The 18,914-nt window shown below is 47.7% G+C and overlaps 1 protein-coding gene across 2 annotated transcripts in view; it reads right to left on the reverse strand.

The window, feature by feature from the left end:
* STXBP1 (syntaxin binding protein 1) overlaps window positions 1–18,914 on the reverse strand; it is a 71,864-nt gene that overhangs the window by 14,333 nt on the left and 38,617 nt on the right. For both annotated transcript variants that reach the window (XM_060101108.1, XM_060101107.1), the window contains 13 exons: window positions 16,553–16,629; window positions 15,503–15,581; window positions 14,265–14,368; window positions 12,409–12,557; window positions 10,374–10,458; window positions 9,471–9,601; window positions 7,887–7,994; window positions 6,733–6,793; window positions 5,328–5,393; window positions 4,613–4,693; window positions 2,265–2,403; window positions 1,434–1,543; window positions 296–397 (listed from right to left, as the gene is read on the reverse strand). In XM_060101108.1, the coding sequence (XP_059957091.1) occupies window positions 296–397; window positions 1,434–1,543; window positions 2,265–2,403; window positions 4,613–4,693; window positions 5,328–5,393; window positions 6,733–6,793; window positions 7,887–7,994; window positions 9,471–9,601; window positions 10,374–10,458; window positions 12,409–12,557; window positions 14,265–14,368; window positions 15,503–15,581; window positions 16,553–16,629 (1,292 nt within the window). The remainder of the gene's footprint in view (window positions 1–295; window positions 398–1,433; window positions 1,544–2,264; window positions 2,404–4,612; window positions 4,694–5,327; window positions 5,394–6,732; window positions 6,794–7,886; window positions 7,995–9,470; window positions 9,602–10,373; window positions 10,459–12,408; window positions 12,558–14,264; window positions 14,369–15,502; window positions 15,582–16,552; window positions 16,630–18,914) is intronic.

Here is an 18,914-nt window from a genome sequence, read left to right on the forward strand (position 1 = left end):
GCTGCGTCCTTAGTGAGGCGCTCCTTACTCACAGGACCTTCAGGTGCTGTGACGGGTTTGGTTCCTTTGGCTGCAGTACCATTGAGGGGTCTCTACTGTGGGGCTCAATCGTGTGGATCTGAGGATCCACATCTGACAGTCTCCTGGGGCTGCTCTGCACAAACCCTCCAAGGCCTGGGTGCTAATCCCTGGGTGTCACTCCCACCCGAGGGCAGGTGAGGCTGAAGCCCCCAGGCCTCAGGTGCAGAGCCCTGGGCCCGGCTGCCCCTGTGCCCTCGTCTCGGCCCGCGCTGACCTCCATGATGTCTTTGATGATCGGGGTCCATCGTGAAAGCTGGTAGGTCTGCTCGCTGATGCGCTCCTTCCGCTCTGGTTTGCTCCTGCGACGCAGCGTGGACTGAAAGCGAACACATGAACCGAGGCTCTGAGTCAGCGCCTGGGCCCGCGAGGCCTCGCTGGCCCCTGGGCTCCCTTCCGGGAGTCAGCCCTGGCAAAGACTGAGAAGTAGGGAGCTTTTCCTGCAAAAGCCCGGACGATGCCCCGTGGGCTCCAGCCCAAGAACCTGGAGCAAACTTGGTTCTTCAAAGCCAGGAAAAATGGCAAACGTGGGTCAAATGGATAAGTGCCATTTCTTACAAATGCAGGGAGGTAAAAAAATTAGTTTGTTGTCAATTATAGGAGAAAATACTGCTTTGGTGTGACTTTGATTTTGCTTCAACAGCACGGGATGCACTGAATGAATCATCTCTGTTCTCATTTGGTCCCTCTGTGAACAAGGGCCTGAAAATGCCAGATGGCCCCCAGTCACAGGTCTCTGGTGGCTCCGGAACAAAGCTTTTGACTCTAAGATTCCAGAAGGAGCACACCTACAATCCTGCTTTACCAGCACTGAGGCGTGAGCTGACTCCCTGCAGGAAGTAGGGTTCCTACAAGCAAGGTTCCTGGCGGGGGGCTCTGAAGAGTCCTGGAGCCCCCCGCCCGGCCTCTTCCAGAGCTCATGGCTGGTCGGCCCCCCAACACCTGACCCCACTGGGTCCTGAGTCATTGTCAGAGAAGCAGACCCAAAGGTGGCAAGGCGGCATGACACTAAGCGTTGTGTTCGCAACCTCACAGTAGATGCTGAGTCTAAGTGTCCTACGGCAGAGCCAGGCTGACTCAAGACACGTGGGACAGGGCTGGTATGACTCCTATTTGGGGCGGGTTCACAGACACAGCTCAGCTTTGTGACTGTGTGTGCCTCCTTGACGTGCCCGCCTGGGTTCCTGGTGCTACAGCTTGACTTTATTTATACCCCTACACCTGCATCCCTCTGATTTTACATTTTCTCTTCCTCCGCGTTGAGTGTGTGTACTGTAAGCTGCCTTAAGTCAGCCAGGGGAGAAGAGATGAGAGCCGCTGTCTCCCCTCTGCCTCCCCCCGACGCCGGTGCTCACGTCCGTGACGATGGGCACCCCGAGGTGGGCCATGTTGGTGATGATCTCACTGTCCTCCGGGGGGATCTGGGCGTGCTGGATCAGCTTGTTCAGGTTTTCCTCGGTGATGCCTGCGAGAACGAAACCCCGATCACCACACCGGCCCCTGGACATCACACGCTGAGCAGCAGAGCCAAGTGCCTGGGGGGACGGTGCCCCTTCTCCTCAGGATTAGTGGGAACTAATCCGCTCATAGCATCAAGTTTACTGTGAGACAAGACAAGATCAGGACTCCAATTCCACTCTAGCCTGCGGGCTATGACCATCAGCAGCTGCCCCTCATGGTCTGTATTTCCATCCGTCTCCTGTTTCTCAGCCGTCACCACCACCCCGGCCCACATCACGGTCAGCTTGGACAGGAGAGCCTCTGTGTCCATCTTTGGCACAATGGACACCTATGGACACTTATGGGCAACATATATGGGTAAAAACCAGTTATTTAAAGGCACAGATTACAAATGTGGGGCAAGTTAAAAGTATCTAGCAGAAACGCTCTAATAAACTGGCCATAAAGCCAACAGACTCTCCCAGCTGTCCCCACCCTGTCCTCTTCGAATTATCCTGTCCCTTTGACTAACTCCAGAATCACTGGGGGATACTCAGCCTCTAGTTGCAACTGATCTGCCTACATGAGATTTCCCCAGATGTAAAGAGCCCCTCAGATCTTATTAAACACCCCTTTCCTTCCTTTTTCCTTGTCTTTTACACTGTTTTCCACTTTGTTCTCTCTCTCCCAGCTGCCTCATTTTCCCCAAGGGCCTATCCCCCTCCTCTATATCCCACCGTTCCTACCATTCTTCAAAAAGATGTAGAGAAGGATGATGCGGATTTTGTCATAAGTGCTGACATTCGCGTCCAGCAGAATGGGGACAATGGCTCTCATGGGGTCCTTGATCTTCTCCCCTTCAGCATCCGTGCCCATCGCCAGGTCCTGCAGAAAACACACCATGTTGACCCCATTTCTGGCAACAGTCTGGACAAATGGTAACTATTAGAAAGCTGGTTATCCATAAACGTCTGGGATGTTTAGTTTGGTTGGGGGAAGGTCTTCAGCAGGTGCTTATGCTCTCAATTAATTAATCAGAACGGGGGTAATCAGCACTGGTATCTACGGCATCAGTGAGAACCGAGGAAAAGCCCCAGGCTTCGCTTTCCAAGACCAGAAACCATGTTGATTTGCCATCTTGTTTAAAGGCAGGCTGTTCCTTCCAGGTGAGTTCCAGTGTACGTGTGCCAGTTCCTCAGGGAAAGCCTCAATCCTGGTAGGTCCTCAAGAGGGACAAAGCCCTACAGAGGGATCGGGGCTTAAGGGGATGCACTTCCCACATGTGAAAAGCTTCAATATTATAAGGTGCCTCCGCCTGGCTGGACTCTTTCTGCTCCACTCTCCTTGGCACGGAAGGCTGTGCCCGCTGAGTTTTAACTACTCTAGGATTTTAACCTCTGTTTTTAATCTTCCAACCACTTTTAGGGAGAGGAGAAAAAAACATGGGCTCCCTGCAAATCCCACTGAAGGAGATGAAGGGGGAGGGGTGCTAACAGTGGGACTGAAGATAAAGAGTGAAGTAAGCACAGTCTACGGCCCCGCCCTCGCAACTCAGGCAAGAGGCGGATCCATTCTCAACAGGCCCGAGAAAGCAGCACATCAGTCTCAGCAAATCAAGAACGATTTGGTCTTGTTCTGAGACCAGCAGCTGCAACTTTCTCTGGAGCTCTTACAGAGGTTGCCGGAAGGTTGCCTTTTTTTCTCTAAAGATCCCAGGAGTCCATAATGAGCATGATCTCAAGCTCAGGCCTCTACCCAGCCTGGGCCAGAGGAAGGTGGGGCCCCTCTCCAAGGCCCTTTCCCAGCTCAGCGCAGCCTCAACAGACATCTGCTCAGCAGGACCTGGCTCTAATACTGCCTCAAAGTCAGATTTAATGTGACTACATCGCACAGGGAGATCAGCTCGGTGCTCTGTGACCACCTAGAGGTGTGGGATAGGGAGGGTGGGAGGGAGGGAGACGCAAGAGGGAGGAGATATGGGGATATATATATATATATATATATATATATATATGTATAGCTGATTCACTTTGTTATAAAGCAGAAACTAACACACCACTGTAAAGCAATTATACTCCAATAAGGATGTTAAAAATAATAATAAATAAATAAATAAATAAATAAATAATTTAATGTGACTAGTTCAACGAATACCACTGGGCACTTCTGGAAAAATGTAAACTTCCAAGGATGAATCCCAACTGTGTTTGTACCGTTCGCTCTAGGGATAACCTATCTTCTGGAGAGTCAAGTTCTTTTGGAGAGGACGCCTTTGCGTTTGCCAACATCACCCATGAAATTGATGAATTTCAGCAGGGCTACTTCCCCGTAGGAGAGAGTCCATGAATCAGGGATGGTCTTACAAACCTAGCTGAGCCTGTCACATCAAACCAGGAGGTTTAACTCTTAGCCTCACACTGAGAACTCAAGTTCTTTTTTCTGTGAAGAGGGACCTTTGGCTGAGGCTTCGGCATTGTGGGATGACCTCCCCTCCCTTAGAAGCTGACCCTGGTTGAGGAATGTTATCACGTGTGAGGAATGTAGTGCCAGGATGAGTGACTCGACACGACACTCCTGGAAAATGTGACAGCTTTGTCATGTCCTTTTGCAGACGAGGAAAAGAAAGCAGAGAGAAACAAGGACGTCAAACCAACCAGTGAAGGGGACAGAACTCCGACCCCAGCTGTGATCGGGGAGGCTGTGGGAGAATTTCTGACCTTCGGCCACCCTACCCACTTTCAGCCTCTAGGTCTCCAAGCTGCTGTGGCTACGGCAGGAGGGAAAGACATTCAGGATACAACCTTCAGCCAGCCCTGTCAATGTAGGGCTCAGCGCTGCGTACATCTCTCTTCTGCCATTCCAGGGAGCCTCTGGTAAGTCAGACATGCAAAATCCAAATGGCATGGCATTCCAGACCAATCTAGTCCCTACCATTGAGCGTGGAACTGCACTGGCTCCAGAGAGTCGAGACAACACGATCTAGCAGGCTTTCCCATTTCTATTTCCTATGATTCTGCAGGTGTTCAAGGCCAGATGTTAAAATTCAGTTAAGCAAATAAATGGGCCTGGCCGAAAGAGAAGGAAAAGGCCCTACCTGTTCCACCCGGCAGAGTTTGTCCACGGTGCCTTGGTAATGCTTCATGCAGTCCTCAGCAAGGTGCAGGTGGGTCGAATACTAGGACAAAGCAGAGAGCGTGTGGTTAAGGAATCACTCGCTGATTTGCGCAGCATCTACTAAGCACCTGCTAGGTATTGACACGGTGCTAGGCACCAAGGCATCTCCAGCCTCATAAGGGATAGGAAATATGCGTTCAAGCAGGTTCACAGACACCGCTGGGTAGAGATTTGTGTGTGTCGGGAAGAGGGACAGACCACCTCCTACAAGAGTCAAGAGGAAGGAGAAATCCTTTATGGGGGTGGGGTGGGGTGATGGTTTCACAGGCGCCCACAAATCCTTTCATACTCTTCCCTCCAGCAGGTGGCGCTCAATCCCCCGCGCCTTCGTGTGGATTTAGTGACTCGCTTCCAAGGCGGAAGCGATGTGTGACTCCCAGATCATTGTGACTTCCTCCGAGCTCTCTCTCTCAGGCCCATGGGGTGAGGAATTGGAAGGATACAGAGAGGAAAAGATGAAGAAGAGAAAAGAAAATCATGGGAAATAACCTGTCTATCCCAACCTTTCATTTTTTTCTAATAAAAACTGAAGATGACTAAAAACCTGTGGATTTCTATGAATCAGCAAGGGTAGAGGAGACTTTTTGCAGATGTTTATACTCACGATGCGAATGGATCATTTTGGATCGTCATACCTTGCTGAGCTCTTTCTGGTACTGGGGCATTTTCTTCAGCATCTGGGACAGGTCCCGCATGGTGGTCTATGGGAAGAGGGAAGCACACGGTCTTACTCCAATGGCCCCCCGAGCTAAGAGGGTGGGCAAGGGGGGTGGGTGCAGGGCAGGACAGCAGCCAGCACCGGACTCCCGAGGGCTCACTCTGTAACCCCCCCAAATGCATCTGTCAAACACAAGATCACGTGTGTTTAGATTACCACCTCTCTGGTTCAAAAAATTATTGATCCAAATACCGCGACTGTCGTATAGGTGGGGAACTGACCTCTGAAACCTAGCAATTATGTTTTATTTATTGGACTAGAAAGTTACTGAGAGCATAATTCTTGCCAGGAAAGAACAGTTTTTCCTCTGCATGCTGCTTTTCTGCATACTCAGCTCAAGCAGTCATGGAATCAATTCACATTTCATCTCCGCAGAAAGGATGTAGTTGTGTAGACAGGTAGGAAGTGGGGAGAAGGGAAGAGAAGGCTGGAATCTGCATCCTGACAGGTGGAAGGGCTCTGCTGACTTTCTAATTGGGTGACCCACCTAATCCCATTCATGTACCTAAAAGAAATTTATTGAATGACTACTACATACCAGGCACTTTTAGGTGCTGGAGATACAAGGACAAAAAGAGTTTCTGCCTTCATGGAGCTAACACTGAGAGGAGCCATTCTAAGTGAGCGGCTTAGCACACTCTTGGAGGGAATCATGAGTGTGGGTGCAGAGCAGAGATACCTCCCTCGTCTTGGCTCAGAGAAAACGATGCCTGAGCCCAAGGAAAGGGACCTCATAAGGCGAGGCCGAGGCAAGGAACACAGGCATGGCTTGAGCAAGGCGATGGGGGCCAGGAGGAGGGAGGCAGAGATGAGAGTCTGTGGGGCCCAATGACCTGGGCGCTGTAAAGCGTGTCCACGGTGGGGCTTGATTCTACTGGAATTGGGACATCGCTTAATGATGCTCAGCCAGGGAGCAACACAGTCAGAGCGGCATTTCTCCTAAGAGGAGTAAAACACCTCTGATAAACAGTCAGGAGGACGAGAGGCCCAGGGTGAATTAGGATATAAATTCTAATGTTACCACAAGCTCAAAAAGGTTTTAGCAAGTTCTTCTGGCTTAAAGTGAATCATGATCCAGAACAGTAAACACTCATCTTCAGAGTAACAAGGAGAAGCTCTCTGTAAATATCAAAAGGCGGGGGGTTCAGATCTCAATTTTGAATACAAAAATAGGACAAAATGGTACAGATGAAAAGAGGACCATGACCCCTCTCAGCCCCCAACTCACTAGTCCCGTGCTGAGGAGGCATCTTCCCGGCCCCTAGAGAGAAAGCAGGGATTTCTGCTTTCTCTGGAGCACTGGAGCATGAGTACGGGTTTACCTTCTCTCCAGTATTCATCCTCTTGCTGGAAGAAAAATCCTTCAGAGAGCGGGTGACTTCCCTGGAAGACAGAAGGAAGCAGCTAAGCCTCAAGGCGGCACCAAGTGTCTCTGTATGATGTTATAGGAGTCATGCAAGATTCCTCCTTTAGGAGTATGTGGTGGCTTTTCTTGCCCGTAATGCATACATCTAAAGTGATTTTCTAAGAGGAGAGACAGATACATCATTTTCCTAACACTCTAAACCAGGGGTCTCCATAGTGGAGTGTGCAAGACAATTTGAGAGCAGAAAAGAAAATGTTAGGACATCTATTTATATAACTTTACTTCATCCTTTTCAAATTTATGTTTTTTGTATATGCTATAAAATATGCGTATTAGTACAATAAAGCATATATTTAATGCATGAATAAATTATATACTGGCGATGTGAATTAACATTTTTCTAAAGTTGAGTGATCCAAAAAGTTTGGAAACTACTTTTCTAAACAACAGAACTATCCCAGGCTATAATAGTTTCTCACTCTTCCTTGTGAATTTCCTGCCGGAGAGCACCAACTCAGTGTAGCAGAATGTGTCTTTCTGCAAAAGCAGGCTTGTTACCTACAGTTTAAAGGTCTTATTAAAAACTTTCCAGTGTTAGAAACATTTTGAAATACTTTCAGAGCAAGGTACTGGTTTAGCACATGTGTCAGTAAATACATCAAGGCTTGCTCAGAAGTTTTAGGTATGACAACAGGGGGAAGGGGACACACCAGCTATATAAACAAAAACTGAACTGTATGTAGTGGAGTCTGGATCCTTCAACAGAACAAACTGGCTTCAAGTGTTTAGTGTTTATAAAGCATCTTACTGAGAGAGCTACAAAAGCTTTCTAAGAATCCTAAAAGCAACCCTAACACAGAATGGATTTTCTAACTTCATGAAGTCGGTGTAGCTTGAGCTCAGATATCAGAACGGGTTCATCACCACTGGTTAGCACGTTGGCGACTTAGCAGAAGCAACGAATTCATGCACTGGTGAGCTCTGGTCAAGTTGCCCAGAGAACGCACACCAGCAACCGGCAACTGTGATTGCCCGTGTCGGTGGGGTGAGCCCTGGAGCTTGGGGCAGGGCTGGCAGAGGCTAGGGGAAGGGAGCAGGGTGGGCTCTTACTGGGACACCTCCGCGATGTGCTTGTGGCGTAGTGCTATCCAGAGGTCGTCATCCTCGTCCAGGAGCACTTCCTTCACCCTCGCCTCTCCGATGCCACTGGTCTCATACCTGGAGAGGAGACGTCCCACAAAGTTCATCCAATCCCCCTGGTTTAAAACAGACAGATGGGGCTTCCCTGGTGGCGCAGTGGATAAGAATCTGCCTGCCAGTGCAGGGGACACGGGTTCGAGCCCTGGTCCGGGAAGGTCCCACATGCCGTGGAGCAACTAAGCTCGCGAGCCACAACTACTGAGCCTGCGCTCTAGAGCCCGCATGCCACAATTACTGAGCTCGCGAGCCACAACTACTGAAACCCGTGCCCCTGGAGCCTGTGCTCCGCAACAAGAGAAGCCACCGCAGTGAGAAGCCTGCGCACCGCAATGAAGAGTAGCCCCCGCTCGCCGCAACTAGAGAAAGCCCGTGCACAGCAACAAAGACCCAACACAGCCAAAAACAAATAAAATAAATTAATTAAAAAAAAAAAGTAGAACTCCTCCCTCTGGAAGGAGCAGGAAAAAAACCAAACAAACAACAAAAAATAACAGACAGATGTTCACACAAATCTGTCTGAACATCAAGCAAGCACCCCAACCATCTGATGTGTCACTATCTGTGTCAGGTCTGCTGCATCTAAAAAGGCTAATGACTTCTTAGGCAGAAAGAGACCCAAAGGTCTAACCAAAGTCAACTGACTTGAGGTCCTGGTTTAAAACCCCCAGGGTCAGTTGATATGAGCTCCATCAGAGCCACCTGGCTCAGGTGTGAAGTCAGGTTATAGGTGGGTTCAGAGGTACTTGAAAGGGAAAGGCGAGGATCACACTTGTTCCTGGTTGGAAACGGCCTGGGACACCATCCTCAAATGTGTGGGACCTAAACAGCATTCTGCAGCTGCCTGCAACTGGCCCTCAGCAAATTTTCACATGTGAGATCATGAACATCTAAAGGAAAGCAAGAATTACAGGTACGAAAGGGGAAAAGCTGAGATTCAGTCGTATTTTTAGAACCTTCATTTTGAAACAACTATCTTTACGGTTAATGTTATAAAATAAAGGACACGAGAACAATATAGCCTGTTCCCATAGAAAGAAAAATAAGTTTTTAGAGACTGAGTTTCTGATGATTGCTACCGAGAAAAATGTTGTTTATAATGAAGCAAACTGCAAATAAAATTCAGTAGGAAACTCCTGTTGATATATTTTATCATCATCATATTTCATGATCTGTAGTTAAGAAGTTTCAACCCTGAATAAGTTATGCTCTTACACACACAAGTCCACATATTAACACACCCAAGCCAGCTATGAACTGAGGTGATGTGAGCTGTGAAATAAAGACCGAAAGTTCTTATTCTCTTTGAAAGGGAGAGGAGTTTCTGGCTGGTGGTACAGCTGGACTTTGGGAACTCACAGAAAAGCTTGCGGGCTTATTAGCAAGACTATATCAATGCACCGGATTTTCCCAGGGTTAACGACAGCCTTTTTCTTAAATTAGAGGTGTGTTTGGTTCATTTGCAAAGCTGCAGTCACACCGGGTCTGTGTACTTACTTGTATACATCATTTTCAATCGGCAGCAGGTCGTAACTCATAGCCTGAAAAGTCAATTCATGAAGGACGGGGGAACTGGGGTCGAAACCGCGGTCCAGGATCAGGAGCTGGGAGCGTGCCTTGTCTGGGCCCTGAAGGAAGGACACAGGGAATGGTCTCATGAGCCGCCCCATGCAACTCCCGCTTCTCCGACTAGCATAGCTACCCCTCCTGTGAAAAGTGGCAGCAGGATGTAAACTCTGACTCAAACAGCACTAAGGCCATTTACTGCTGGACAAGGACACCAGCACACACCATGTGAGAATCCAATGTGTCTATTTCATAATGAGGGCCCTTTGTTGCAGATCCAAAACTGTGGCTGGGGTCTAAAGTGAGCTTACGTAGGGGAGCACCACCAAGGTTCAGCTATAAAGGGTGACCCATCATCCAGCCGGCCTGGGCCTGACGGGGTCCCCAGAACCTGGGGCTGTCAGTTTTTAAATCAAGATAGTGATGGGATAGTTCTGTGTCTTGATCGCAGTGGCGGTTAACATGTATCTACACGTGATAAAATTGCACGGAACTGCACACGCGCACGTGCACACACACACCCGAGCACGTGTACTAACTAGTGAAATCTGAATAAGGCCTGTCAATTTTCTGGTTTTGATACGGTTCCACTGAGGGGGTCCCAGGAGGCAGGGCTGGGGGTGCTAACGCTGGGAAAGTCCCAGCAAAGAGACACAAGTTGGTAGCTCAGCTACACTGAACAGAATCTGTATCGCCTGCCCAAGGGCTTGAGCTCACTGCGCAGGAACAAGGGCGCTCGCACACGCTGTGAGCAAAGGAAGCCGGCTGTGCCCAGGCTGCCGCGGACACTGTGGTCGCTTGGAGAGAGAAGCACGTGGGCCAAGTAAGACGTACCTCCCCCATTGTCGGGTCATCGGCTTTGTACGCGTCAAGCTTGTCCTGGATTAGCTGAGCCAGCAAAGCATTGTCCTTGTATTCCCTGACAAAGGAGGAGGGACAGAGGGTGAACGGCCCTGCCCCAACCGATGACACTGTCTGCCCTCAGGGAGGAAGGCAGGACAGTGCGGGAGGGTCAAGGGAGGCACAAGCTGCATCTGTACTGTTCTTTTACAATGAGAATATACTCACTTTAGATGTGTAATTTAAAAGGACAAATAAAATACTTAGCTCGGTGCCTGGAACATAAATGATTTTCCAGTTCCCTTTAAAAAAACCAAACTATCCAAATGGAAACAGAGGTAGTATTTCCAAGCAGCTCCAGATGAACAACCACCCTTCAGCAGAGGGTCCTAACCAGCCATCCTTTTCCCAGGATCAGGCTGTCTGAGTCTGACCCACCTGACTCTCACTTCCCTCAATTCAAATTCCCTCAGACCCTGTTTTGTTTTGTTGGAAGTGACATTTCTGCCAGCAGAGCCTGTGGACCTTCCGCCTTGTCTGAGCTGGGTAGCACTTCCTGGGCTCCTCCTGGCGATGTTTACCCCGGGGCTGCTGCCTGCCACCTGGCCACGCTCAGCGCAAAAGCAGCTCTGCTCCCAGCCCTATCCCTCCAACGAGTGAACCCCAAGACCCCATTTCTTTTTTTTTTTTTTTTTTTTTTTCTTTTTTTGTGGTATGCGGGCCTCTCACTGTTGTGGCCTCTCCCGTCGCGGAGCACAGGCTCCGGATGCGCAGGCCCAGCGGCCATGGCTCACGGGCCCAGCCGCTCCGCGGCACGTGGGATCCTCCCAGACCGGGGCACGAACCCGTATCCCCTGCATCGGCAGGCGGACTCTCAACCACTGCGCCACCAGGGAGGCCCAAGACCCCATTTCTTAGCTTCCACCAGGCTTCTCTGTCGGTGAGGACCCTAACGGAGGGGGGCGTTGTCCCATGGGTGCACATCCCTGCGGACAATGAGGTGATGAGGATCCCTGCACTTCCTGCTCAGACCCCCTGTTCCTCCTGCTGTGCCCCCCGCCCTTCTGGCTTCTCCTTGTGGGACTGTGACTCCCACTCATGCTCCCGGCTTCACACTCCCACACCACTGCGTTCACTCCCTGTGCAAATCCCCCAGAGGCAACCCAGTGATAACCACTGAAGGGCATGATCCCGAACTTGGCATCCAAGGCCTCCAGAAATGGCTTCACCTTGCTCCACTGTCCACACATACACAGCGCTAGACTACCACCCCTCCCCAAACTTGCCCTTTGTTGTCCAACGTCACGCTTCTGCTCATCGCAACTGTCCACACAAAATGCCCCCTGCTCCTCATTGGTCTACTGAAATCCGAACCCGTCCTCTGGGACTGAGCTCAGATGCCACTTCTGCTCTGAAGCTGTGCTTGCTCCTCTCAGCTCAAAGGGCCCTCTCCCTGCTCTGGATGCCCAAGCCTATGGCCTGCACTGTCCTAAGGCACTGGTCTCACAGGCCTACATAGTAGGTGTGCACATCCTACCTGCCCTCCCAGATCAGGGGTTTCTAAGGGCAGGGGCTGTGTCTTCAGGTTAAGTCCGCCTGCCTAGCACTTAGCACACAGCACGTAAGTGATAAGTGAATGACCTTATCAAATCTGAGAAATGTGTCCTTTGGAGAATTATTCTCCTTGTATTTTATCTTACTCTGAAACATCCTTGGCAAGGTGGGTATTTGATTTTTAAGGTTAGGAAGAGATAAAAAATTGTAGGAAACCTGGATTGTAGTTACAGGGAGTTCACATTTAGTTATTCACTAACTGAATATATGTATTTCATGCCCTTTTCTGTATGTATTGGTATATTCCACAATAAAATTTAGAAAAGAGCAAAAACACTGCAAAATAATTATAAATGGAGACGCTCAAATCTTGACCCTCTGGAGACAACTGCCAGAGGAATGGCAAGGCCAGAGGAGTTCCCTGCTCGGGGACACGTGGGGGGGCCACTGAAGGCAGACCGGGGTGCCGCCTTACCCCCGATACCGCACGGCCGGGTACTCCTTCAGGGTGGCGCACAGAGTGGCGATCTGCTCCGCCAGGCGCTCCAGGATCGGATTCTTCATCTGAGCCTTGTGGGGACTGTAGAAGCTTTGGAAAGAGTCAGCAGAGTCCAAGGAATACACCTGAGACGGGGAAGAAATACATATATTTCCAGAACGGTGAACTGTCATATTCATCCAGAATGGTGAACGGTCAGAGTTTTTTCCAAGCTGGTAGTGAGGCTGGGTGTCTCAGGTTTTCATTTCTTCTACGAACACAGCTTGGGTGTCTGCTGGGTGCCAGGCACTGTGCTAACCACTTGGGACTGTTAGTGACCAAACCACTACTGCCCTCAAGGAGCGTGCAATCTTGCAGAAAGAGGCAGACAACAAACATAATGAAAAGTAAATTTTACGGTATTTGAGAAATGGGTACGTGTATGAGAACATAAGAAGCAGGGAAAGAATGCCCACAGGATGGACAGGGAGGACACGAGGCCTCCTTGAGGAGGGGATGTTTGAGCCAGGGCTTGAAGGAGGTGCAGGGTTTCTCCCCAGCAGGGGGCGCCCTGAGGAACCGGCTGGTGCCAAGGCCCTGAGGCAGGCGTGTGCCTGTGTCTGATGACCAGTGAGGAGCCCAGGAGGAGAGCAGGGGAGGAGGTCTTGGCACACCACACAGGCCGTTCATTATAAGTTTGAATAAATAAGGGACAGGCTAGAAATTGTGCTGTGACTGTAGCAAATAAAGGAGCTCTGAATGGATTTAATAATTTCCTATCCTCATAGTATGTTCTAAGCTTTTTTTGTCTTCTTTTTTTTTTTTTGGAGGGCTCTCGAAGACTAAACTTCTCTCTTAAACTACGAGTCTACCAGCTATCAGTGTTCTCTCAGAATCTCTATGAGGTAAACCACCCTGATCTGGAAAACCTGAGGTTTTAAAAAAAGGTTATTACGTTTCAAAAATATACAAAATATAGTATGGTTGAATGTGCTAAAGTTGGATTTCGTTCAATCCAGGTGGTGACAGGGCTCACACAGAGGAAAAAAACTCCTGCCCTCAAGCTGAGATTAAGCTTTAGACCAAGTGAGAGGGCAGAGACTGTCTTTTTAAATATTCACACTCTATTTTTTCCATCTCTTCTTACCCAAGAATTGGTCACTCTCTGGCGTCTAGAAGCTGATCTATAAAGACCCAAAATGCCACAATCATCTCTTACCTCTACAAAATGCATAGAAGTTGTGTTATTTTTTGTTTCTTTGCAAGGAGGAGGCATTTTAACAAATCTTAAAATACTAAGGTATGAATTTTGTATGTTCTCTCATGATCAGCTTCACCTTTACTGGTTTAACGACTTTGTTTTTTTCCAAGAGGAGAGGTTTTGGCACTTGAAGCGTTAACAGCTCATGACGAAGGCTACCATCTGTTCCTTCCGCACATGACAAGCTGAGGTTATCTCTACATAAAAACAGTCTCCTTTGCAGCAAACGGGTGTTGTCCGATCCCTTCCCCTCCCCTCCTCCCAAGCTCTTTCTGGATTGGCTACTTTTTGCTTATTCAAGGAGTCAGCCAATAGGAGTGAACAATGTGAGTGAGGATGAAATGAACACTGAGAAGGGCAGGATGGCTGCAGAAAGTCAGAAATAACTGGAGACTAACACGAGGGCATCTTGGGCAGACCCCTAAGGACTACTGTTGCCATTACATAAGCGTCCACTCACAACGCGTCATTCAGCAATCCCCTCCCCCACTCTCTTTACTGCACCCCTGCCCCACCCTCTCACACGTGGCCAGAGTTCCTGAGAGAGTAGCCAGGATGTGGATTTTCTATGCCCTCCCCCACGCAGCCTCACCTGGGATTCATATGGGAGAAATGCAATGTTGATTTCCGTCAGAGTTCTGATGACTTTGGCTGCTCGAGATTTTACCAGCTCGTTAAACAGGGCGTCTGGACAAGCTGCCAGAATGACAAAGACAGTAGGTTTTCCTGCCCATTTTCTGGTTCATTTCAACATTCGCACATGTCCAGGGAATTCTTTATTTTATTAGGATTTAAAAAAGGTAAATAGAAAGTCCATCCTACCCGACAACCTACTACCTCTAGGGTATAAAAGGAATAAAAGGAATACAAAACCACCTACAAGGCCCTCAATGTATAACAAAGAAACAAATGGCAATAAAGACTGAGATATTGAGAGCTAATAAAAACTATTTTCTGACATTAGGAAGAGGAAGAAAAGGAACCAAGAGAGATCAAGAAGGGATCAGGAAAAGGCCTCTAATATAAACAAACAGCACACATCTGAGATACTTATGAAAAATAAAATAAGTAAAGAAAAATAAAATCGTTGGGAAATGTGATGCAGACATTTCCCCAGGCCCTCTAAGGAACTCAGCTGCACAGGAGTCCCACTTGGTGGGGGAACCACGATTTCTCATGACTCTTCCGGGCCAAACAGTTTTAGGTCCCCAGAAATGTGTCATTGGTTTATTATTACTAATGCCATCTGCCTGCTTTCTTTGCCACCTGTCTTCAAAGAGTATAAAATTATTCTTTGCAAGAACCTTCCCCCATCTGCTCAGTGGTGAGTTTTGTGGGGTTTTCCCCAGAGAGAACGCAGGGTGAACCGTCATTATTGTGCACTCTGCACTAGGTTCCATGCACAAAACCTCCACAAAGCAAGAAAACAGATTCTAGGACAATGATACAGTTCTACCTGATACAAATACCACCAGATCAGAGTGTCTTTGTAGTTGAAAAGTAGATGGAAAACACACTGCAGTTTACAGTGATATCTGGAAGTCTATACAATGAAACACCAAGGCTGGCATCGGAAAATTCTTCTCAGCATTAAACATGCTAGACCTTAGAAGAGGAGCTATTTTTTTAATCAGGAAGGGACTGCATGACCTAGTAGGTTTGTATTTGTGGGCGTTTATTTTTCTCTCTTACGCAATTTGTCTTCTGAAGAGAAAATAAAAGATCAGGACAAAAGTGGGAACAACCCATTTCTTCCCTGTTGGCCTGGCTTGGTTGGGGTCAGTCTGGCTGTGCAGGAAGGCCGGGGTGGCAGCTGACAGCTGTACTCACAGTCAGTGAAGAAGACGTGCGCAGCCCGGTACTTGGCAGTTGGTGGGTCCTTAAAGTCACTGATGAGAGAGTGGACAGACTGTGGAAAGGGAAAAAAAGGGAACTGAATCCGATTCTAGAAGCAAATGGAACCTACATCTGAACGGAGTCAAATCCATGCTGGCTTCAAGCTACATGCACAAAATAGCAAGGGATTTCTGATGTATAATTCTAACTTATGTTCAGCCATAACTGAGTTATGAGGATTTAAGATTAGGATTGTTTCAGAGTTTAGATGAACAAAAGCCTCCCTAGCTCATTCCAAAATGACAGCGTCCATTCTTTGGAGCCACCATAACTTGGGCTCCTAAGAAGAGACCCACAAAAGAGGAAAGTGGTCAGAAACCTACCAGGAGATTCATTGCGATGAAGTTCTAGCAATTTAGTTGCATCTGCGGAAACTCATACATAAGCCAGTTTTCAAAAATGAAAAGAAAACATGAAAACTGGGGGGAATTTACACAGATTAAGACATCTAAGACCACTAGCAACCAAAAGCAAGAAGGTGGGCCTTCCTTGGATACTGATTTGAACCAATCCCCCAAAATGATAAGACAGGTAAATTTGAACCCTAACTGGATATTGATGAAATAAATCTGGGAATTCCTTGGTGGTCCAGTGGTTAGGACTCCGAGCTTCCACTGCAGGGGACCCAGGTTCAAACCCTGGTCGGGGGAACTAAGATCCTGCAAGCAATGTGGCGAGGCCAAAAAAAAAAAGAAATCTGAAAGCATAAAATACCCAAGTTCTGGAGGCGGATCACTAGATAAAATGATCTCCTACCTAGAAAGCGAACACAAGGGGGAATCGAGATTGGTCCAGCCTGGCTTTTGGCAGAAAGCTTAATGAATGTACTCTTCACTCCTCATCGCACCCCACCTTCCCCGTTGGTGGACTGCATGCTTAAACAGAGCAGTGTGTTAAATGCGTGCTTAACCCAGAACCATCAGACATGGTGCCACCCAGCCAGCACGTGTACCCTCAGCCAAAGCTCTCCTGGGCAGGGTTTACCTTCTCAGAGGGAGTGATGAGATACACAGCTTCCAGGCTGGGGAGCGGCTCTCGGCGCTTGTTGATGTCTTCCACAACTAGACAACAAAACAGCGGCCCATGGTAAATAAGAAAACAGAACTGGTGATCGTAAAACTAGAAGCCATAGAGAGAGGCCACCTTCAGACTGGTGCAATAAAAATCTACAGTAGGGGGAGGACAGACTCAACGCCCCTTCCCCAGAGTTACCACGTTCCTCTGTCTCACGAGGCTCAGGTGGTAGAAAACCTGAAACCTTATCACACTAGATACTTCCTATTTCCCACTTCAGTTTAAGTAAATTCCTTGATCTAGTCTTTTGCCTCTTCCTTCAGTTTTTTCTCATCTGTCCTAGATAATCCCAATTCCTTTAGAATTTCCATGTTGGGTTGGTTTTTCAACAATTAGATCGGTTTATCATTTTCCTTTGTATATCAAATGAAGACATTCCAAACATACCTTCTGTATAATACTGTTCCTCTCAATAGTTCAAAGACTAAACATCAAATTTTGTTAAAGCAAACCATGGGTGTTTGGTTTGCTGGTTTCTTTTACAGTATGTCAGCTACTTCATCTGCTGGGAAAAGAAGACCTAAGTCATCATCTCACTAGTCACCTGATAAAGCTTAGGATGCATCACCTACGCTACACTGTCCTCTGGTACAGAGTGAGCAGGAAATCGTACAGTGCCATTCTTCCTATGCAGGTGATGTAAGCAAATAAAAGCATCCCTTTAGAAGTATCCCTTGTAACATTTACAAAGACTTTTCACCGCAAACAATGTTCAAATTAATACCAAAATCTCTCAACCATCTACTTTATCAGGGGTTGTAGATTTTTGAATTTCGTAGGCCAATAATACTTCCCCCCCAAATATTTGGGGGTGGTTAACACAGGCTTGCTGACTTTTAAATTTTGCCAAGTAAGGACATTTAAAAAAAACTTCTGGGATAGGGAAGAGTCTGTGGGCAGGAGGGGAGAGCTGAACCCTCATCTACCACAGGAAGTCAACAGATAATGTCTCACATGATGAATCAAGTGATACTCCTCTAAGCACTTATTTAGAAATATCAAAAAGATAACCAGAAGGAAGAGCAGAGTGGCTGCCTCTGGGGTGATGGATCCTAGGGGATGGGGGAGGAAGAAGGAGGGCAGGACGCTGCTGCTTCTTTGTTAGAAGCTCATTCGCTACATTTGGCTTTTCTCCTATATTTGCATTTTTTGCCTTGATAGAGAAAAAAAAAGTTTTAAAAATTCAGTGAGGAAAATAACTTGGTAAGCTCGAAACAGGGGCAAGTCTGGTCTTGGATCACTGAATGACGTAAAGTCACACCAAAAATTATGTACTCCTATTTACAGGACTATGCTTTTGGTGATAGATAAACTAGGTTTGGAAATATGCTTTTATTTTATTTTTGTTTGTTTGTTTGTTTTCTTTTTTATCTTAAAAAATTTTTTTCTGCGGAAATGTGTTTTAAAAAATGATGAACTCGGGCTTCCCTGGTGGCGCAGTGGTTGAGAGTCCGCCTGCCGATGCAGGGGACACGGGTTCGTGCCCCGGTCTGGGAAGATCCCACATGCCGCGGAGCGGCTGGGCCCGTGAGCCATGGCTGCTGGGCCTGCACGTCCAGAGCCTGTGCTCCGCAACGGGAGAGGCCACAGCAGTGAGAAGCCCACGTAATGCAAAAAAAAAAAAAAAAAAAAATGATGAACTCACCAACCTTTAAATTACATTCATCTAGCTTAATGAAAACCTCAACCCTCCTGGCTCTTCCTCCCGTAATTGTGGTATGGTAGTAATTTTGACAAAGACCAGCAGTAGTCTGTGGGCCACATACCATATAAAAGTTCTCTCCAAGGGAAAAAACTAGGAGCTGTACTGCGACAGGTATGTTCCACCCGAAGTTTTTTAGGAGGAAAAACAAAGGTTAACTTCCTTGTTTGAAATAATACCTCAAAATAGACTGCTTTTCCATCAATGCTGTTTCACAGATTAAAATACATGATCTCTCCTGAAAGGGGCTCCTAAGCAAGACTTGAGCTGCACACAAATGTGAAAAAGAGCTGGGGACAGCAGCCAGGAGGTCTGTGTGTCCTAGTCTCAGGTGTGACACTGGCCAGTGACCTTGAGCAGGTGATTTAACTTATTTCAAAAACCTATTACTGTGAAATTCTAAAGCACATTCCAAAGAATGAATTAAACATAAATATACAAATAATTATAAAGCAAATGCTGCACAAGCACCACCCCAGTCAGGCAACAGAACCCATCAGCACTGCAGAAGTGCCCTCCCCTCCACCCTCCCTCATCACAATTTCCTCCCTTCCCCCCAAAGAGAACCAC

The sequence above is a fragment of the Mesoplodon densirostris genome, chromosome 6 (genome assembly GCF_025265405.1).
Source record: "Mesoplodon densirostris isolate mMesDen1 chromosome 6, mMesDen1 primary haplotype, whole genome shotgun sequence".
NCBI lineage: Eukaryota > Metazoa > Chordata > Mammalia > Artiodactyla > Ziphiidae > Mesoplodon > Mesoplodon densirostris.